The sequence below is a fragment of the Zootoca vivipara genome, chromosome 3 (genome assembly GCF_963506605.1).
Source record: "Zootoca vivipara chromosome 3, rZooViv1.1, whole genome shotgun sequence".
NCBI lineage: Eukaryota > Metazoa > Chordata > Lepidosauria > Squamata > Lacertidae > Zootoca > Zootoca vivipara.
In genome coordinates this window covers 10,824,308-10,847,063 of record NC_083278.1, presented here as the reverse complement: position 1 = coordinate 10,847,063, position 22,756 = coordinate 10,824,308, and the positions used below count along the sequence as shown (strand labels likewise).

Here is a 22,756-nt window from a genome sequence, read left to right as displayed (position 1 = left end):
GTTTTTCGAGGACTGGTAATTGGGTGAGGCCAACATCCATCATTTCAGATTTAAAATCCCTTTTAAAGTGAGATGCATTTTAATTAATTTTCCACAGCACTCATTATTATATCCTGTGACTCATTTTATGTTTAATTAACATCACTGCTAGCGTGACCTGTCAAAGCTGCAGATCGGATTCCAGGGCCTCATATAAGCTTCTAAAACAGATTGGGTAGGAGGAGAAGATCAACTGATGAACAAACAGGGCCAGGGAAGAAATTCATTTGGTTCGCATTTTAATGCAAACCTAATTCATACTTTCTGAAGCAGTGTGCAAACTGAAACACAGCTATCCTTCAAAATCATGCTTCTCCAACTTTTCCTTTTTTAAAAATCACAAATTGACGTGAACTGAGCTTAAGAATGGGAAACTGAAGAACTGAGAGAAACCAAAACTGACAGATTTGTCCATTCCTAGTAGTGCTCTGGCTCCGTATTTTGTCAAAGTGGAAGCAGAAAACCAGAGTCTTTCATTCATTCAATAGCACATTGAAATAAACATTTGCATGCAATTTGTAAACAGCTTATAGAGCACACCAATATCAACAGTATGAGTTATACTCTGTATTGAGAAGCTTTGGGTGTGATGCATAAGTAGTTTAATCATTTTGGTTTACGACAAGAATGTTGATACTGGCTTGGATCTCTAATTGCCTCTTAAAACAGGTAGCACCAGATGCTTATGAGGAAAGGCTGGGGAAACCTCAAAGCATTTATAATTTGATCAGGAAGTTAGGACAGATATCCATGCAGGAGGATCCAGCTCTTTAGTTCCTAGGTCATTCAAGACTTGGTTCTGTTTCAGAGTCTTCACTTGGTAGTGCAGACTCCCTAGTCCTGTAGTTTATGACAAAACACAAATTATATACAAAAACTATTTTTAAAAAGACAGATTTGAAAAATGGGTGATTTTTATTGCCTTTTGGAATGAAAAATATATTAGGCCATTTTCATGATTTTTCTTTAGCTGAAAGCAATAGCTTTTGAGTTTATTTTTGTTTGAATGGTTCTCTTTGCTGGCAGATGATATAAACTTTTCTATACTTAGGATATATTTTGCTTATGCATATTTTCTTAATTATTAAATCCTGTTATTCAGGACACATTCTGGCCGGACACTGAGGTCCAGCACCGAGGGCCTTCTGGCGGTTCCCTCGTTGCGAGAAGCCAAGTTGCAGGGAACTAGGCAGAGGGCCTTCTCGGTGGTGGCGCCTGACCTGTGGAACGCCCTCCCAACAGATGTCAAAGAGGAAAACAACTACCAGACTTTTAGAAGACATCTGAAGGCAGCCCTGTTCAGGGAGGCTTTAATGTTTAATAGATTTCTATGTTTTATTTTTCTGTTGGAAGCCGCCCAGAGTGGCTGGGGAATCCCAGCAGATGGGCGGGGTATAAATAAAATATTATTATTATTATTATTCAATTAAAAATATTTTAAATGAAAGATTGCTTATTTTGATGCATCCTCAATAGATCTTCTCCATCTGCCTTCTTTCTCAATTTGAAACTACTTTTTTATTTTAATACAAGTAGGTATAATCAGCAATGAACTGAGACAATTCTTGACAGATTTCTGCATTGCAGGGGATTAGACTAGATGACCCTCGGAATCCCTTCCAACTCCACAATTCTAAGATTCTAGGGCCATGGGTATAATTGCAGGACAGGAAGGCTCTCTATTGGCTCTAGATCAACAGCACAGAACATGGCCTTGGCGAGTATATTGCTGGGGAAGCTGGCACAGACATGTATTATAGTGTGTGCATGGGCCAGGTGCCATGTCATGCTTTGGACATGATCTATTGAACACTTCCCTTAAAGGGTTGGTTGCCACCAATTTACTGGATGACAATAACCATAGATATATAGTATTCGCCGATATGGAACATATCAAGCACTGTGCAACCAGAGGTATGGGGGAGAATAACATCTACCAGAGATGGGAGAAGAGTTTATTCAGCCATAGCTCAGTGATAGAGCATCTGCCTTGCAAGCAGAACGTCCCAGGTTCAATCCCCAGCACCCCCAGATTGGGAGAGACTCCCGTCTGAAATCCTGAAGAGGCGATATACAAATTCAATCAACAGTAACATTCAATGTTTAATGTTTTATTATATTTTTATATACGTTTGGAAGCTGCACAGAGTGGCTGGGGCCACCCAGTCAGATGGGTGAGGTATAAATAATAAAATTATTGTTATGATTATGGAACAGAACATCCCTGTTTTCATCGTAGAAATGTTGGGGTGTGTAATAATAATAATAATAATATCCGTAACCCCTTACAGTCTCTGTCAGAAGGGTGTGTGTATGTATGTATGTATGTATATGTATATATATATATATATATATATATATATATATATATATATATACACACACACACACATACACACACACACACACACACACACATTACATATATATACAATTACATACACACTCCTGAGCTTCCCATACATGAGCAGGAAAGTGTGTGTGTGTGTATACATATATCTGTAAGCCTGGATATTATTATTATTATTATTATTAGTGCTTTTTCTGGAGGGACGCAGGGGGACGCATACCCCTAAACATTTTGTGAATCTTTGTACTTTTGTCAATTTACTGTATTTATTTCACCCGATTTGAACTATAAAATGGTGACATTCTTGAGTGAAAACGAGAGTACCCCTAAACATTTTTAAGGGGGGGGGAAGAGCATTGGTTATTATTATTACATACCCTCCCAATAAATATATTATATTAGTAGCCATAATATTCCTCGCTCTTCTCGGGGGGGGGGGAGGGCGGGGGAAAAGCGGGTTAGTCGGCGCGAAACCCGACCGCGTCTGAGCAGCTCATGAACTTGCGACGAATCTCACCCGAAAGCGGCGGCGGCAACCCGGCTTGGCCTTTCCTTCCCTCCGCTGGTCCCTCTCTGCCCTGCCTTGCGCGTCCGCCTCCGCCCGCCTCTCTCCCCTCAGCTTTGCCAAGGCCGCGCTTTCTAGGAAAAACCGTCGCTTGTCCTCTCGCGGGCGGGTGAGGCGGCTTCTGTCTCTTCCCCCCTCCCCCAACCCCTTCTCTCCCTCTCCCACTCCCTGATTGGCCGCGGCTGTCACGTGCTCCCGGGCGCAGCCTCCGCTCCCCTCCCCCTTCCGCCCGTGGCGGCTGCTCCGGTGGCGGCTCCGGCCGGGGCGGCTGTAACCGGTTTGAGGCAGGGAGGGGAAGAGGCTCGCCAGACGTCAGTCCCGCCGGCTTTATCCTCGCCGAACCCGGAGCTGGGCTTGGAGAGGAAGTCGAGTCTCGGAGAGCCCGTCGCCCTCGCACGGCTCCCTTTTCCTTGGGGCAGGTCAGTCACAAAAGATGGGGTCGCGCGCGGCTGTGGGGGCTGCGTGTGGTGGGGAGGCGCCTACGCTTTATTGCGCGTTTTGCTGTGAGGAAACCTGTCTTCTTCCTCTTCCTCCACCTCCTCCCACGCCCCCCCTTTCCTGCTCTTTGTTGGTTTAATCCACTCCCCCCCCCAGTAAAAACACCGAGCTAACGGTAGAATTCGAACTCTGCACTTGACCATCAAGGTGTGCGTGGGGGGGGGGGACGTGGGCCGCTGGGACTGTGTATATGTGTGTGTGCGCGCACAGAAACCGCACCCTTTAACAACAACCTCGTTTGGGAGGACTGGTCCTGCGTGGGGAAAGTGATCCTGTGTCTGGAGCGTTTTTCTGTGATCCTCTGCGGAGATCCCTGCATCGCAGTGGGGTTGGATACTAGATGGCCCCACGGAGGCACCTTTCCTGTTGTGAACTGCCCTGGGATCTTTGGATGAAGGGTGGTGTGCAGATGTAACAAGTACAGTAGTAGTAATATCTTCCAACTAACTACAATTCTGTGATCTAAAAGTAGTAATAATAATAGTATCTTCCTAGAGTGATTCTGTGATCTCCTTCTTTGACAGCAGGAACTGCTCCTGTTAATAGGGACAATAGGCAGCTTCCTCCCGCTGAGCCCGAAACAACCATTTTTACCCAGGGCTTATCCATAATTCCCAGCCTTGCCATGGAGAGGATGGAAACTGAGCGTGGAACTTTTTGCATGTGCTTTGTATGTGCTGCTGTTGCTGAGATATTTGCCCCCCCCCCCACAAGCTCAACAAAATTGTTATTTTTGTAAGGTTACATTTTTCTCTTCATTACTTGATTCCTCAAGGAGGTCAGGGTGCTGACTCCCTCACCTTTTTATCTTAACAACAGCCTTGGGAGTTGAGTCAGGTTGAGAGGTGGTGGCTGGGTCCAAGGTGACTTGTGCAGTGAGCATTGTGGTGGGGAGGGTGGTGAATTTGAACTCGTTTCTCCCTTCCCAGCCACTGTTGAGTAGGCCGGTGTTCATCTTCATTGGGCCCAAGGAACTTCCATAATTCCAGTTATACAAGATGGGACCTGGCTTAAGTTATTTACTGAATGTTCCCATCTTCCCTTTTCTCTCTGTAGGATGACCAAGATGCAAAGGAAGACAGCAGTACCTCTGCAGTTTTTAACAGCTGTGTAGATGAGGGAACTTCAGCAGGTGCAGCTTCCTATGCAGAGAGAGGAAATGTGCACCTGTTGAAAGCCTCTCTACTACATGACAATCGGAGGTGCAAAGTTCTTTCCTTCTTACCATCTGGCAATTCTTACTTCTTACTTAAAAAGGGGGGACAAACAGGAAAATGATGCCATTGGTGTGACTACCCAAAGAGAGCCAGTGTTGTGTAGTACACTAGACTTCAGAAGAAGCAGGAGTGCAGTTCTTCTTGTTAGAAGTTCAACAAGAGAAGCATATTCTATATTGGAGAGGGAAAAGGGAACCCCGCTTACAGTTTTGCTTTATTTAATTATAAAGGTATTTCTGTTCCACCGTATCAGAAAATACCAGGGGCAGTTCTATAACAATAGAACATAAATAGAGACAGAGAATAATGTGGCCCTTCCTTCCCACTTATAATCCCTGCAGGTTTATAAAGATCTTATTTCTTTGTGTGGTTTGCGGAGGTGGGAGAGGAATCTAACCTGTGTTTGAGCTGTACTTCAGACTGCAGGTGGGAATTCACATGACTGAATACTTTTCCATGTCTTAATAATTTTCTGCATATCTATTTATATTAGTTATATTTATTCTGGCATGTGAGGAAGAAGGCTAGGTTAGCAACCTTCTCCCTGACATTACAACTTTGTGTGGAAAGAATTGTTTTGGTATGTGAGTTCACGTGAGTTCTCACCAGCAATGTGAAATTGTACAGCCTAGGCACAGATTGGCCGCCACAGTGAAACTGCTAGTCTCTCACTCTTCTTCCTCAGTGGTTTTGGCGGTGTTACGCAATAGTCCCTTTTTATTCCACCTCTCTAGAGTTATATGGGACCGGTGGTTTCATAATGCTCCTGGTTAATCCAGACAGTGGTCTGTCTTGCAGAGGAGGGAAGGAAAAGAGGTCTAGGTACTGGTTTGGCTTCTGTGTCCTTGTCTGCCTCTTTGGTGCAGAGTATGTGGGAAAGATGCCAGATCCTCCTAAGAGCTGGGGAGAAGCCAGCCAGAGAGAAGGGTGCTAATGAAAGGTTTTAAATTATTGTGTTTGCTATTGGTCATAGACACACAGACTGGGGTGGCAGGAGGCAAAGAAATGTGTTAAAGGTCTTTCTACATTATGTAATGTATGTGACGATAAAAAAGCTGGTGCCAGCTGATATGGAGCAGCTGTCTAGGGAGGAATGTGACTGTATTAAATAACATTAAGCTAGCTGCAGCATGGATGACAGACTCTTTTGAGCCTTATATATCCTTTAAAAACAGACAAGCTCTTCAGACGTGAAGGATTTGAAGAATAGCAGTCCTTTAAGTGGGATGTTATAGACGCCTTCTGTGTACAGTAGGGAAAACTTTGTATAGGTATGTAAGCCATTTTTTAAAAGAAGATTGATGATAATGTGCACATACATTTGCATTTGATACTACTGTATTGTAAACATGGTGTTAAACAGTAGACAGTCATTGGGATTTGTTGGTTTACCTGTGATTCTGTTTTCCTTTTTGTATATCTCAGTCTTACTTGTTTTAAGCAAGATTAATCGCATTGGCTCAGGATTGTGGAAGCTTCAGTATATAGACCATGTATTTCTTGTATAAAAAGTACCAGATAGACTTTCTAACCTGAGGACTAATATCTGAAGCAGATTTGGGTTATTTGGCATGATGGTGGTGGAGAGGAAGGTGAAGTCTCGTTGGTGAGTAAAGTTCTGTTCTGCTCATATGCCACTGGATTTCACCCTTAGTTAATACTTTTCTGGCTTAAGATATGTATTCCTCAAAGCATATCCCTTTTGTTGTTGTTGTAGAATATAATTCAGCACCTCAATTTTATAGGGCTATATCTGAAAGAAACAAATGCTTCATTTCAGTTTATCAGTAGCATTCTGCATTGATACCATGCAATTCTCCCTCCTGAACTTGAGTAGGCTGTGGTGCTGCAATGCAGCATCAGAACCATAAATACTCTGGTTGATTTATTTTTCTATGTGAAGAAGTTGTCTTGTCAACACTTTGAGCTATCAGTTGAGAAATAACTTGGATGCTGCTGTTACAAATCCTGCAGAGAACACAGATCCTTTGACCGACGTCATGGAAATTATGCAGTTCCACCAATGGATATTAGTTCTACTTTAAAGAAAATGGGTAGTAGTCAGTGCAGTTCTACTCAGAGTAGATCCATTGAAATCAGTGGTCATGGATAAATTGGGTTCATTAATTTCATTGGGTTTATTCTTACCAGGTCTACAACCTAATGTTACGACACAGCTGCATTAAAAAAAAACCATGCAAGAAACATAATTTTAATCGATTTCATCCCCCCTCCTTATTGCACAAAGCCAGTTCTGCATTTTGTTATGTTTCTGTCCAAAGCGGAACTGCTGAGCACATGGGCTTATAATTGTACTGTATGGGCATTTTAGAACCGTGGTGTGTGTGTGCGTGTGCGCACGCATGCTGCCGTTCTTTCACTATTTGATTTTAAGCTTCATGTTTTGTTTTTAAGAAAAAGTCAGCTACTCAGACGTTTTCTCCTCAAGATCAAGTTATAAAACATTTTAATAAGAATGGAAAGTGATGTTTTGAAGTCTCCCCAGGCCAGCTGCTTCTTCCTCTCTCTTCATCAGATGCAGCAGCTGTGGCTTCTCCTTCCTTAATAACTCTCCCTAGAGACTCCTACCACTGTTCTCTGCTACACAAAGTTTGTGTGGATAGTTGTAGTGCAGCTTGATTGATGTCCACAGAGAGCACATGATCTGAAAGAATATTACTTCTTCAGGATGTTTCCAAAGGCACGTGTGACTGCAAAATGAATCTCCATGCATCTCCACAGAACATACACAAAAGCCAGAAAAGCACCCTCCTTGCTTTCACTGGAGGGTTTCATAGTCCTGATATTTACAGCAAAGTACCAAAACAAACAAACAAAAAATTTGCTGACCCCCAATAAATAGCAACAAGCAGAAAAATTGTACACATACCTAAATGTGTAGTTTGACCACTTTGGTGCCTGAACTACAAACTCAACCTAGCTTATCTCACAGAGCTGTTGTAATGCTAAAAGTAGGAAGGGGAAGGCAATCCACACAGTCTGGAGCTCCTGAGAAGAAAATCAAGATACAAATATACAAAACATATATGCACTCAAAACATGTTGCCTGCCTTGATTTTAAAGAATATTTGCATTAAAATACATAGGAAATTTAACCGCAAGGTCAATTGTTTTATGGATGTAGTATAAATAACAGCTCAGTGATGACAAGCAGACCAGTAGTGGTTGCCTGGGGTGACATGGAAAATCGGTGGGGATGGGGGTGCTATAATATATATATATATTCTCATTAGAAGGAAACATCATTTATTTCAAGGGAGGTACTTCTGAGTAAAACATACCAAAACCAGCCAGTTGTGTTTTATTCACTCCTAAGAGTAAATAAAGTAATGTTTGCTCCAGGAAAGTGTTTTAACAAACATACCCCAGTACCTTCCTGCATCCAGCTTCTCCTGCTTTTTCTGTTGCTCTGGGAGACCTGCCCCCCCTCTTTGGTGGGGATGGTCCACATTCCTTCCTCTGGTGGCTTAGCAACAGTGATTAAGTGTCCTTAGCAACGGTGCTGCCTGTTGAGTTGCAGAAGCATTAGAGCTGCCTTCATGTTTTGCTCTCTAACTTCCTTCAGAAATGTCCAGCTGAGTGGCTTTTTAGAAAAAGAAAAAGAAAACAAGAATCTGGGGTCTCTGCTGGTCTTGCCCCCCCTCCAATCTAACCTCTTCTACCCATCTGTCAGCAGGCCCTGCTCAGTACTGCCTCTCATTTCCAGCTCCTAATCTCTGGAAATTCTGATTCAGTATCAGAATTGTCCCCAGACATGGGTGGGAATGAACAAACTGAAATTTAATCCACACATGGCAGAGTTTCCGTTGATTGTAAGCAACCTTACAAGTATTTTTTTATCTTTAAAGTCTGGATATAAATCAGGTGGGGAAACTGATGCCTGGGGACCAAATGTGTCCCTTTAGGCCTCTGCCTGGCTCTCATAATTTTCCTCAGGCCATACGCCTCACTGGCCTTTCTTCACATCTTGAATGTTTTTGCCTGGCTTGAATGTGTCCCTGAACTCTGATACTGTAATTTCTCTTGGTTGTCTGCATGGAAGATGGGGAAGGATATGTGAGTGTGTGTGGAAACTAGCCTACTGTGCAAAGGTAAAATTTGCATTCTTTGCTCAAATTGCCTCTGGCCCCACCTTCTGCTGGCATGTGGCCCTTGGAAGATTCTCCAGAAGGGAATGTGGCCCTCAGGGTTGTTCCCCACCCCAGTATAACTGGGGTTTTTTAAGGTATACTATTGAGATGTATACAGAAATGACCTGCTCCTAAACTAGTGCTTTTTTTGCCCCCTTCCTCAACAGCAGCCGTTGAACATCAGTCACAAGCATGTCACCTTGCCGCGTTACCTTTGAAGTAAGAGGAATACCCCTACCAGGTACAAAACACTTGTAATAAGCTTTGACTTTCTGACATGCAAGCATATGCATGCATGCTCATGTCCCTTGTAAACTTTGGCACCATTGTTTTTCCCAACCCACTTGTATTCCGTTCCTCTTTAGATATAAGTTTTGAGTAGCCTACATACTTGGTCCTCTTCACACAGCTTCCTAGGTCTGTGTCTTCCCTCTTTTTACTCTCTTTGTATCTCCACCCTCCACTGCTGAGCTCAGCTCATTCCTAGAATAGGGTGAGAAGTTTTTCTGCCAACAAAGCTGCATTGATCTCATAACAACTGTACCGTCCAAGTCACCTTCTCAATCCTTTTACCTTGCCAGGTGACATGTTCAGAAATATTACATAATGGCCCAAGCTCAGCAGGCAGCAGACAAGTTATTGATGTCTCAGATAACAGTCAATTGACTGTTTTTAGCTTAGTACGCATGACCTGTATAAATGCTTACAAGACTTATTTAGTGTAAGAATGTGTTGCACAAGTGTTCCTACAAGGCTGACCAGCAGCTTGTACACAGCTTTGGGATATCATTTCACCTCTCTTCACCCCCTCCCCCTCCCCCTGGTGGATCCATATAGTGCTATGTGTGTATCAAGTAGTGCTGGGAATGGTATTTCACTGCAGTGAATAAATGCTTAGGTTGCCACTTTCCAGGCTCACAGTACGTACAAATTATCTGTTTCCTTTTCTTCAGTCCTCGCTTTGTTACTACAGAACAGCCTGCTTTAGTGAACCAATGGTAACTAATTAGCACCCCCCCTCCCAAATAAGCGTTTAAAAGTTATCTCCTAACAGATTGATACATGTGCAAGGTCTGTTCCCAGAGGGCTTTAGCACCCCTTTGTTGGGATTTCTGAGTGAGAGAAAGACTGAGAGTTGAATGCAAAAAAGTAATTATGTGGATGGAACAACTTCCATTTGTACAAGAGATCTATCCCTCACTCTTCTGCTGCCCATGTCCCTTCAAATCTCTTCCAGGGGATTAGGAGAACCCCTGGAGCAGATGGGGGCATGGCAGGAGGAGAGTGAGCAGAAGTTCCACCCATGGTAACTTCATGAGATGCAACTCTTAGAGAGACCCCCCCCTTTTAGGTCTGCTTTGCCTTATGGTGTGCTTGGACAGGCACATAAATTCCTCCTGCTGCTTGTTTAGTTCTACAATTTTCAGATAGTGTTTTGAATATTCTTAAAAGAAAAGCAGTTTGGAAGTTAAATAATTTTGAGTCTGCGCCTGTTCTTAGTGTGGGCCTGATACGTTACATAATTTCGGCAAAAGTGTATTGTGAAAACTCTTAAATGTTCAGAAGCTTTATTGTATGCTTTCTAGTATATATTTCTTTTTCTAGGAGAAGTTTTGGCAATATGTGGCAGTTGCAATTCTCTGGGAAGTTGGGATCCCCAATCTGCAGTAATCCTACAGCCGGAGGAGGAGGCTGGTGATGTGTAAGTTTCTTTCAGTAGCACATTTTGAAATACACAACCATGCATGCAGGCTGGCTTGACGCCAATTATACAGTTCAAGTGCTACTTACTGTTCTTTACCTCAACTTCTGAGCACCTCATTCTAGAAGACAAATGACACTTGAGGTGGATTATCCCTTCTGGCTTGGTTTGTACTTCAACCCTGCATAAGCACTTGAATTGCTCACATTTGTTTCAAGCGTGCCTGTAAAAAAGTACTTTCACCCACGTAACACATTAACTACAGTGTCCATCACCCCAGTAGCATGACCACTGGTCAAAGATAATGAGGGGTGTAGTCCATTGGCTACCCCTGCATACCTTCATCAAATGTCACCTTTTCCCCAGGCCCTTCCATTGTGGTTCAGAAAGCTGCACAGTGAGCTCTTTGCATGCAGTAGGCATCTTGTTCATTTTCTTTACCCCAGCAGTTTCCTCTTGCCTCTCGATAAGAGACAAATCTGATGTTGCTTTATGGTCCCTAAGTTCAAATTTTTAATACTATCATAGTGGTGGTTGCACTTGGGGAGGGGGGATTCTGCTTTTCTCAAATATATCTGAGAACTCAGCCCTTATTGGATCACTGTGCTATGAATGAGCACCACTCCTTTTCCATGTGGAGCGAATTGCATGCATGCTTTTAAAATACATAGTGTCACAGCAGAAATGGCCCTTTGAAATAACATGGAAGAATATGTCAGACACCTTGTATTCCGAGGGGTGTGTGCGCACACAGGGATTTTTAAAGTAAGTGTCATTGTTGTACAGCCATCCTATATCTTTTCTAAAATGTTTTCAAAAACACTTTTCTGCAGTCTGCTATGGAGAACTACCGTTCAACTTCCTAGGGGAGATGATATTGAATATCGATACTTTCAAGGGACCTTTTTAGAACCCCTGGTACGTATGCCTCAATAAGCACCAATATAACTTGTTGACTCACTCTTAAGGATAAATTCCCAGTGGTATGGCATTTGGAAATAGCCCACAGTATAGTAGGCTGTTGGAATCATTTTGAATTCAATTCTCCTGTTTTTAACTTCAGTAAAAGCTTCTTACCCAGAAAGCAGTTGTGTATGAGACCATGAATTTTCTGTGTCGAGAGGTTGCCTGCATATAACCTTCTGCACAGTATTTGCAAACCACAGCTAGTCACTGCTTCCCAGCTTGTGTGCTGATCAAAATACGTATGTAAACTGATGCATGCCGCAATCTGCAAGTCTCGTGCTTTTCGTGCCCAAGTGCTTTCTATGTAAGAAAGATGTAGAACGTGAAGCATATCAAGCTTAACTGGTGCATTCCAAAACATTTCTTGTTGCTTGTAACCTGTATTTAAAGAGTTTTAAACATGGCACAAGCATTTAACATATTAGCAATGTAAGTCCAGCAGTAGAAAGTAGCTAGATTTTGCCTAAGTAGTTTTGCAGCACACACTAGAAATCAGTGAAGGCCTGTGGACTCATAAGCCAGAGCCCTTGCCAAAGTTAGATTTTATCCCTTTCTGCCCACACCCTTTTAAATATTGTCAAATGTCTAAAGTATGGAAGAGAATTCAACTACAACATAGTGGTTTTTTTTTTAAGAAAAAAAATCTGAAGTAAATCAAGTTCCCTTGTAATACATGCAAACTTCACAGAATGTATTTGGTGAGTTTGTTTCCTTTTAAGTAGGTGCTCTGTATTGTGCACACTGTAAGTTCCGTGTGATGCAGAGTCTTCTGTGGTAAGTATGAATTTTATGGAATAGCAGAGTAGAGACATATGGAAAGAGGCCATATTGATGGACACTGTGAGCCTCGATATTGGCAAAAGCGTGCATTTTTATTGTGGGGTGGTTATTCTATCATAAAGAATGTATTGTTCCCATGTGAGGATATAATACGGTGAAGCTGAAAGCAGGAGCAATACTAAGAACACAAAGTAGAATGTGGCGACTGACTAACATAAGTTAAGTGTAACATTAAATGCTCCTGTATATTGCATTAATAATCATAGGTCAGTGCCTTCATTAAATGGCTCTTCCTATTGCATTTTTCCCATTTCTAGTCATTTCACTTAGCCCTGATTGGTTTTAATGACTGGAATGTATTGTAGTCCTTATTATCATTATTTGTTCAATTTATATACCGCCCTTTATCCAAAGATCCCTGGGTGGCGTTCAACATTAAAAATACATTGCAAAACATTAGCATTTTATTATAAGTTGAGAAGCTGCCTACAATTAGACTAAGGCTGAGATAAGAACCAAATGAAGGGGTTTTTATACACAGAAATGTATCAAGTGTCATGAACCAGGAAATAAAACAGACTTTCTGATTGCAGTCTTAATGCTTATAGGGCAAGTTAACAGGTTCACTATTTTTATATAAACTTTTAAACACAAGTGTGGTAAATCTCTGATTTTACCATGATGTTGTGACTAACACCTTAGAAGGTGAATCACAAATTTGTTATTGATAGGAGTGCATTTAGAACACTAAATATATTTTCCCGATTTCTTAGAACATGATAAAAAAAACCTGTCAAGATTGAATATGTAAACCTAAACATAGGCCTGGTTTAAAATTTGAGTAGTCCAAGTGTCATTTTTCTGCTAACATGTATAATGTATGACTCCATCTTACTTTCAAATATATGAGATAATTGACATGGTGCTTCTTTAAATATTATTACTAAGGAGACTGAGTTGTTTTCTGTGACTGCTGTTAAACTTCTCATTAAGTTGTCTTCGACTAATTTAAATCGGGGCAGATAACAGCTACCGGTATGTAGTCAGTTGTTATTATTGGGAATAGTTACAGTTCCCTAACTTCCCAGTTGTAAAAATAGTTCATATTGCTTAGATGAAGTTGGGCAGAAAGCTATCAAGATGATTTCTTGAATCTAGAGCAGTATACGTCAACTTTGTTCCCCAACTCCCTTAGTCCCTCACTACTGGCTAAACAGACGGGATTTGGGGAGGTTTAGTCCAACAACATTGGGGGACACGAGAGTGATCTATCGTAGCTTGAGAGACAGCAGTTCACTCTCACCAGCCCCACTCCTTTGCTTTAGAAATAAAATAACACTAAGAGACCATAGGCAGAGTACAAATAGCTGGCACCTTGTTGGCTCTCTAGGAAGCCCTTTTCCTTTTTATATGACACTTTCCTTAGAAACATTAAGCAAATATTTTTCTATACCCCATCCCATACTTCTGTTGTATTATCTTGATTTATTTGTGCTTGCGGGAAGGGAGATCCTTACGCTTTCTTAGAAAATTACCTGACCCTGGTAACTCAGAAGTTAACTTTCTGTTGTTAATCATCTGTTTCTACAAGTCTCTTACAAAAATCCCACCCACCCACTTTGCTAGCAGCCATAGATACTGACTAGAAAAGATAAGTCTTTCCAGTCTGAAACTGCTTGCACAACTCTTTTCAAATTTTCAAATCAATTTCATTTGGGGTGCATATGCCATCCATTCTGATTTAGCTACTGAATAACACAATGTCCACAAAAGATAATACTGTCTTATAGGTTAAAAGCATATTTCATTTTCAAATGATTTATTTTATTTGGTGCGTGTTGTATGACCATAGATCCAGGTGTACAAACATTTAATTTAATAAACTACATGGGCTTAATGGCTCAAAGACACAAACTAATCTCCCTGTGGAACACCCTCCCATCAGATGTCAAGGAGATAAATAACTATACAACTTTTAGAAGACATCTGAAGCCAGCCCTGTATCAGGAAGTTTTTAAAGTCTGATGTTTTATTATGTTTTTATATGCATTGGAAACCACCCAGAGTGGGTGGGGTATAATAAAATAACAATACTAATAATTGTTATATTTTGAACTTATAAAACCTCAGCAAATGTTGTATGGATGACACTATTGTTCCCAGTGTCTGAAGTGAGAACAAATGGTCTTGGGTCTTTGTGAATTAAGCTGTGCTTTTGATTTTAAAATATATGATTCTTAAATAGATTTTTAATCTGATGGCAATAACTGTAGGTGGAAGCACAATTCAGTGCTTTGTACTTGGAAGGAAGGGCAGAATCCAGTGTTGCGTGAATGGATTTCCACTTGTGCAATGGGATTTCAGCTTCCTCTCCTCCCCCTGCAGTCCCCCTCACACCCTCAGGATCGGCTCTGGAGGGCTTGGGAATCCTCTGGAGCAGATATTGGGGATGTTTGGGACTGCAGGAGGAAGAAGAGTCATTAGAAAGTGTATGTCTGCATGCATGTGAACAGCATTAGATACAACCCTTTGTCTCACTATTTTTAGTGGGGCTTACTCCCTAGATGTGTTTAGAATTGCAGTCTTAGGTTCTGAAATAAATGTTTGCTAATTCAAGTAGATTCTTTAGGAGTACTGTGTTCTGTGAATGCATACACTTGGGTGGGAAGAAGAAAGAGTTCTCAAAACTTAGTAATGTGTACAACTTGTTTACAGTCTATCTGGATTCTGGGCAGTTTCTATTTTTAGGATGATTTTTATGTGTTCTTGGACATTTTAAAAATATGTGTTGAGACATGGACATCTCAAGAAGTTTCATTACTATTTTCAGGGGAACATGGGGCTCATTTTTGATGCCAACTAAGAAATTGCATCATGTGAAAACAAGCACACTGTGATTGGCTTCTGATGCCACACTTAGCCACCCTGTGGGTTACTTTTTGTCAGTGGTGGGGAGCCCTCAGCCTGTGGGCCAGTTCTCCCCATTTGACTCACAAGGCCATTTTGTCCAAACCACGCCCACCTGTACTACATCTAATCATAGATTTGGAGGGGGGGCTGGTAAAGACATGACTCAGCCAAAAGGGGGTTTGCAGATACCCCCAATCAGCTGCAAACCCTCAAAATGGCAAATTTTGAGCACCCAACTCTTGAATAGAAATTTCAGCAGAAAGCAAGCATGATCAAGCTGAAAGACACACATTAATGATTCCCCCCCACCTAGCCCTCTGCCTTGTTCATTTCTGAGTTATACACATTCTCTCTCCCCTTAACCAAAAATATACAAAAAACACACAACAATCCAGGAATGTGTGTGTGTGTGTGTTTAAGCAACTTTATTATTGGCATTCATTTTGAAATTCAGGCCTCTTGTTTTCACTGTGTTCAAGGCAATGAGTTGGATCCAAATAGCTGCTAATGCTCTTCCTCAGACAACTGCACAGGAGTTCATACAGAGCTGTACTACATGGTTTATGATGCAGTTCTTATTCTTGTGAAAACTCTTCTATACAAGCAGGAAATTTTCACATATTTGGCACAGTAGCACAAAGCAGCCCTTCTTTAAACCGAAGACTCCTTCAGCATGTGGAATAGGAGCCTTGGGTCCCCTTTGTTTCCTATGCTGGTTCAGTGGTGGGTGGAGTGTTGTATCTGCATATAAGTGCAGGAGATTTGGGGCTATGGTATGCTGTGCAGACTTTGTGCTCTGGGTCATTCAGTGTCTGATGCACTATAGAAAGCAATAACAATTACTGCCCAAATTACTTAGAATGCGTTTGCAATTCTTTTGTGACTAGCTATACCCATACGGCTGTTCCAGAATTGGCCTGTTAACATGTATGACGATTGCAACTATACTGGAAAACCCTACACTTGTCATACACTTGTCAGAATTTGTCACCGCTTAGGCCAGCTCACATAGCCATCCGGACCTGTAGAGTGGGGTCTGTGCATGGGATTGGATCCATTCGCCTAGATCCTGACTTCCACATGTTCCGTCTAGCCTCCAAGCAGGACTGACACATGCAGGCTCTGTTCAGAACTTAGGCTGAATGCATAGATGAAGGGGAAATGGGAGGATAGACTTAAGGGGCTGCCATTGCAATCCTACCCCCACCCCCACCCCTCTCATATAAGATGGACATGTGATTTGAATAGGGTTTTTTGTCATAGGGTGATGAGATGCATCTTAATGACATCAATGATTATGGTACACATGGTGTGAATTAAATTTAAAGCTTTGTGCTTCAAAGGTGGCATAAGTAAACTACGCTCACAAAGGATTGTAAATGGCATCACTGGTTAAAAGATAAATAAATCAGGATTTAACGAAAATTACTGCAGACATTTAACTTTTAAATTACAGAAAACCGGTGGTCCATGCCAAGTCATAATTCACAAGTGGGAGACTCATCTACCACCACGATCAATAACCCCATTAGGTATGGGCATGAACTGCTTCTCTTTTGAGGCATATGCATAAGATTACTAATATTTTGCAAAACGGTCTAGTGGAGTTGATAATATTTTGTAGGATTAAGATTAAGACCACTGCTACAAAGGCACCATTAAGTGTTTGTGAACAAACTAGTATGGATTTGAAACGTTAATTCTATTTGTGCCTTCCGTTTTTAGGGGTCCACAAATTTTGGCTGTCTGCTGGGGAGGATGAGCTGCCTGTTGATTTCACATTGGGCTTTGGAGGTGTGACATGGATGAGTCCCATTCCTCCTCCCGAGTTCAAAGCTGCATGCAGGGCTCTTGCCAGCTGATGTACAGTACTGCTCTTTGAAGATCCTCTGCATTGAGGCTTGCCATGCTCACTAGACAGAGGAGGAATTTGTGAACCCCCGGAGTCTTCATTAAAAGGAGGAGACAGGACATTTTAAGATGAGCGTTATTGACAATAGTCACTGGGCTTTGAGATTAAGCGTTCATGATTATGGTTTTTTTTGTTCTTTACAGACCATTTCTCTGTGGTGGAAACCATAAATTGACTGTGGCTAACATTAAGTCAGAGTGCCAGTTGTTTTCATAAGAGAGATTATTTTTGCCTTGGAGGTTTTCTGAAACATTATCATAAGCATATTCATGAATACAATAGGACATAATATAAGTACAGTGGAACGTCGGTTTTCGAGCGTCTTGGAAGCCGAACGTTTCGGTTTTCGAACGCCGAAAACCCAAAAGTAAATGCTTCCGTTTTAAAATGCTTTTCGGAAGTCTTAATGGCTTCCGTTGCATTTTTTTTTAAAAAAATTTCCATTGACTTTGCAGGCCGCCTTTTGTGCCTTGGTTGTCAAACGTTTCGGAAGTCGAACAGTCTTCTGGAACAGATTATGTTCGACAGCTGAGGTTCCACTGTACAGGATAAATATTGTAGATATTTTTTGTGCTTATTCGAGATAAACAGTACAAAAGGCAACATGTCTAAACTAATGTTCTTCCTCCCGAATGTGGTTCAATAAGGTGATTGTTGTTACATACTGTCTTCTCTGGAGCATCTGTACCTGAAAAGATTGCAATTGGCTTATTTTGTTTCGTTCATTTTTTTAAAAAAAAATTGAATGGAAATGTGCCCACCTAAATAGCATTATAGTCGTACCTTGGTTTTCGAACAGCTTAGTTCTTGAACTTTTTGGTTCCCGAACACAGCAAAGCCAAAAGTGACTGTTCCGGTTTGCGAACTATTTTTGAAGCCGAATGTCCGACAGGGTGTCCGCGGCTTCCAATTGGCTGCCGGAGCTTCCTGCAGCCAATCAGAAGCCGCACTTTGATTTCCGAACATTTTGGAAGTCAAATGGACTTCCGGAATGGATTCTGCTCAACCTCCAAGGTACGACTGTATTTGAAAGTGAAGTCCATACTCTTCATTTATGGGCTTCAAGTGAATGAACTTGGGTTTTCCTTCTATCTCCAATCCTTTGCATAGTTGCCTAGGAGCAAATCTAACTGAATTTAGGGTGACTTTATTCTGAATAGATGTGCACACCATGACTTAGCTCATTTACAGTGCAATCCTATTGGGAGTGGTGCCTTAGACAACTTAAGACCCAATAACCTCATTAGAGAGAAATTACATTGCTTGAAAACGTTCTGCCGGTGGCTGTTCTCAATTTTTAACTAAGTAGTCCTTCTGACCTTGAAGGAAATTAGTCACACAAAAGTTTGAGGTCCTCACGGGATTATTCCAAACTGATTTTTTTCCCCTGTACGGCCAAAAAAACCACAACTCTTTTGCTGCAGGTGAAAGTTCAGACCTAATATAAATAACACCTGAAAATGAATGGGGGTGAAACTGAGCTTTTGATATTAGATGGTTACACTTCAGCTTTAAACTCTGAATAATTCTGTTTATTGATTAGTTTATTCCATGTCTAAAGCTTTTCAACTTTTACCTTTCTGTAGCATGGATTGAAGGTGAAACTTTGACTATTGTTTCTAGCAAATAAGCATTTTTAATCGTAAACTCAGAAGATTTCTATATGAACTATTGGTTGCTTAGCAGATAGTTTAATGTCTATCACATTAGTAACATAGCATTATCTTTCTAGCATAATAGCAATTAGGATTATATATTGTCAAGATAATGCAATATCCTTTTTCCAGTTTACATAGCTCATTTTGAAGTAAGTACTGTACATCATGCTAAGTTTGCCTGCAGATAATGTTAGCGAGAAAACAAAGCTTCAAGGTATCTTGCAGGTTGCAGTAAACTTGCTGCTGCTTTGTCTTTCTTTTTAAATGTTTTAGTTTATAGCGGTTAATGGTTAAGTGCAAAAGTAGAACCATTACTGAGAAAGTGGTCCTCCACATGCCATCTTGGATGAAAGTCTCATAAAGTTCAATAGGACTTACTCCCAAATAAGTATGTGTAGGATTGTGGCTTAAAGTCGCAATAATTTGTAGCCTGTGAATGTGAACTTCTCTCACTGTTTGACCTTTCATTTTTAGACGATATTTCCGTTGATGACGGGCACTTTGGAATTGTTGGTAAGTAGCACTGTTATTGTACTTGTGTTTTTGTGTAGGAGTTTTGTAAGCTGCCTTGTGTAGGAAGAGTGCCTTCAAATGTGAATTAAAAGCCATTTAAAATGGATGGTAATAAATTTCCTCTCCCTGGTGCACATGTTCAAGGTTGATTTTGGAAACTCAAATGCGATTTGGTGGATTTCCACACAGTGGGAGGGTTTGCCTTTAACAGTAAAGCCAATCTGTTTTGAGCCCCAGCAAAGACTCTGACGTAAGCACTCCTCTCTTTCATTTTGCTAGCAGGAGTCATAAATCAGGTTTCAGTTTTTCTTTTGCTGGTTCCTGGCTTGTTATGTACTAACCAGAAATAGTTCTTTAAAATAAACTTTGGCATATTGAACAAGCCAGTTTCATAACTCACAGTTTGAAGTTGACTTGGTTTGAGTTTATTTTAAGCCACTTTTCCTCTTACAGACATAATGATAAGCCAGGATTTGATGAAAAGCTAAACCACGGGTAGGCAAACTGAGGCCCGGGGGCCAGATCCAGCCCAATCGCCTTCTAAATCCAGCCCACAGATGGTCTGGGAATCTGTGTGTTTTTACATGAGTAGAATGTGTGCTTTTATTTATAATGCATCTCTGGGTTTTTTTGTGGGACATAGGAATTTGTTCATTATTATTTTTTCAAAATATAGTCTGGCCCCCCACAAGGTCTGAGGGACAGTGGACCAGCCGCTGAAAAGGTTTGCTGACTCCTGAGCCAAAATGAATCCTAGTTTATTCCTCCTCCTGGCCTGTGGGGGGGGGGCGGAGTGGGGAGTGCACAAGCCCTGGGCTTTTGCAGACTTACTTCTGCTCATCCATGTATAGCACTCATCCATAGTTTTAGGAACATGTAATCATAGCGAAAATGTGCATGCCGGCAGACCATTTATTGTTATTAGGGTCATTCCAGTATGTCTGCTTGGGTCTGTGTTGTCTATGCCTCAAACTTTTTCTTTTTAATTTTTTTTAAAAAATAATCTTTATTAAGATGAAAACATAAAATACATACAAATTATTCCAACACTATATACACAAATTTGACTAAACCATTACCATCTTATGATACAATAATGTCTTTAAAAATGAAAGTTCTTATCTTTAAACTAAATCAAATCAAATCAAATAATTAATACATCTCTCCTTTTTGATACTTCCACTTATCTGCACCTCGGTCTTCATAATTACTTTTCCTACTGCTCCTTTCAATGCTCTGCATATTCTATATTTTCAGTTTTAATAATCCGAATTTCTTGATTTCAAATTTTTCAATTATCAATTTTTTATTTTCAGTGCCGGTCATTAGAAATGAATCCAAGATTTTATTGTGGGGCATTGTTGCTTCATATACTTTCCGAATTTTACCCAATTTTGTTCGAATTTTTGTTTGTTACCTCCTCTTATTATATTCGTCAATCTTGCCAAATCTAGGAATCCAAATAGTTTTCCTTGCCATTCATTCAACTTCGGTACCTCCTCCTTTTTCCAATACTTCGCTATCAATATGCGTGCCGCTGCTGTGGCATACATAATTATTATTTGATCTTGTTTTTGGATTTGCCTCAAACTTTTGTACCTATACTACTGGGGCTAGTTTCAACAGCAGCAACTACAGTGGTACCTCGACTTATGAAGACGATCCGTTCCGCGGCCGTCTTCGTAAGTCGAGGTTTTTGGTTCTCGAAGTGCTGTTTCGGCGCAGAATGCGCATGCCAGGCGCATGTGGAGAAAGCACTTCCGGGGGTTGTCGACTTCAGAAGTCGAAACCTTCGGAAGTCGAAGCGTTCGGTTGTCAAGGTATGACTGTAGCTTGTGATGGCACATCTCTTTTGGAAATTGGGATATTGGACAGTAGTGCTTTAGTGACAAGTTTAAGAAGTCTTTTTGGTGACATTCTGGAATGTAGCAAAATCATTTTGTAATTATTTTTTTCCTTTGTCAGATGATGTGGAAAGTGTTGATTCCGGTTGGCTGACATGTCAGACAGAAATAAGACTACGCCTGCATTTTTCTGAAAAGCCTCCTGTATCTATAACTAAGAGAAAATTTAAAAAATCCAGGTTTAGGTATGATCATGCTAATCAAAGTTCTCCATTTCTTATTGAAACTAAATCCCATCTTTAGCATATGAATTCTACTGGATTATCCATCTATATTGGCATAGTGAAAAAGCTGAGCTCCTTTCCCAGTCCGTTTTCTAAAGTCAGAAACTCCTTTCCCCACACACATCTTCTGGCTTATATAATCAGCATTGAGTTTCTTCACTGCCATTGCTTTTGGGAAACTAAAAATAAAAATCTGTACAGTTTATAGTACATATGAAGCCTCCTTTTAGGAATTTCTTCCTTCATCCCCACCCACAAGACACTCAAATTATTATTACGCTGGAGTCCGTAAGTAGAAAAATAGTGCTGTATTTATCATGCCTTGAATTCATTGTGTTACCAAAAGCATAATGCATTATTCTGTGTCTAGTGATGTCACTGAATATTTGTTACATAATGTGACATCAGATTTTGCTTTCTCCTTACTGCTTAGGGTGAAGCTCACCCTTGAAGGCTTGGAGGAGGAGGGTGAAGATGAAGAGGATGATAGACTGGCACCTACAATTCAACAAAAAATGTCAAACACACTGGAGATCTCACTAATAAGTGACACTGAGTTCAAATCTCGTCATTCCCAGCCAGAATGTGGTTATGGTCTGCAGCCTGATAGATGGACAGAATATTCTATTCAGACCATGGAACCGGACAATTTGGAATTAATCTTTGACTTTTTTGAGGTGAGGGCTTAGCTATTTGTTTGATATTGGTGGCCAGAAGGCCTTTTTATACCTTTATCCTATCGGTACAATTTATAGATTGGAAAATGGAAGGCAGGGAAGAACCTCACAGAATGGGGAATGTTTTAGACCTCTTGGCATCAAACGTATTGGGCTTGTGCAATTCATCCTCTACTATATTATTCTACTGATTATCTGAGGACTTATGAAACCGACCAGGTTGCATCCAGTGACTGCATGAGCAAAACTAGGCTCATACAATCAATTCTCCAGGTGCCGGGGCTTCTGAACCCTGTGGGCTGCCCCCCTGTCCCCCCCCCCCAGTTTTGGCCCATTTCCCACTCCCGTTGCAACTTCATACAGCATAGCTTACAGTGTTCAGTAGCCCCTGATGCCTTGGAGAAGATCTTTTTTTATGTGGGGGATATGAAGTGCCTTCTGTTTGTGGAAACATAGGGTCATGAATGCAACCCAGGAATTGGGGGGGGGCACAGAGATCAAGGCAGTGGTACCAGTGTTCAAAATAAATGATTTATTTCATCTATTCACACATGCTCTGCAGGGATATAGTTGCTCTGTCTGCCAGCTTAGTAGCACAAGAGACGTAAGCAGTGGAGCAATCATGGAAGCTTCACACAGCTTCTTGGGGTGCTGCAGAGGTGTTCACCCCAAAGTGTCTCGGCCCCAAAG

General features: G+C 41.1%; 2 protein-coding genes across 5 annotated transcripts in view; one reads left to right on the top strand and one right to left on the bottom strand.

The window, feature by feature from the left end:
* The window catches only part of SHLD1 (shieldin complex subunit 1), a 55,372-nt gene extending 52,423 nt beyond the window's left edge, over positions 1–2,949 (bottom strand). Inside the window, exon 1 of one of the 2 annotated variants that reach the window (XM_035110130.2) lies at positions 2,907–2,949. The gene's annotated coding sequence lies outside the window, so the exon portion shown is untranslated. The remainder of the gene's footprint in view (positions 1–2,906) is intronic. The other variant, XM_035110129.2, reaches the window with a different exon arrangement.
* A 219-nt stretch (positions 2,950–3,168) lies between these two features.
* The window catches only part of GPCPD1 (glycerophosphocholine phosphodiesterase 1), a 35,778-nt gene continuing 16,190 nt past the window's right edge, over positions 3,169–22,756 (top strand). For 2 of the 3 annotated variants that reach the window (XM_060272399.1, XM_060272401.1), the window contains exons 1-8: positions 3,169–3,373; positions 8,988–9,061; positions 10,426–10,522; positions 11,356–11,440; positions 16,635–16,710; positions 19,223–19,261; positions 21,227–21,350; positions 21,823–22,066. In XM_060272399.1, coding sequence (XP_060128382.1) covers positions 9,013–9,061; positions 10,426–10,522; positions 11,356–11,440; positions 16,635–16,710; positions 19,223–19,261; positions 21,227–21,350; positions 21,823–22,066 — 714 coding nt within the window. In that variant the 5' untranslated portion in view covers positions 3,169–3,373; positions 8,988–9,012. The remainder of the gene's footprint in view (positions 3,374–8,987; positions 9,062–10,425; positions 10,523–11,355; positions 11,441–16,634; positions 16,711–19,222; positions 19,262–21,226; positions 21,351–21,822; positions 22,067–22,756) is intronic. The other variant, XM_060272400.1, reaches the window with a different exon arrangement.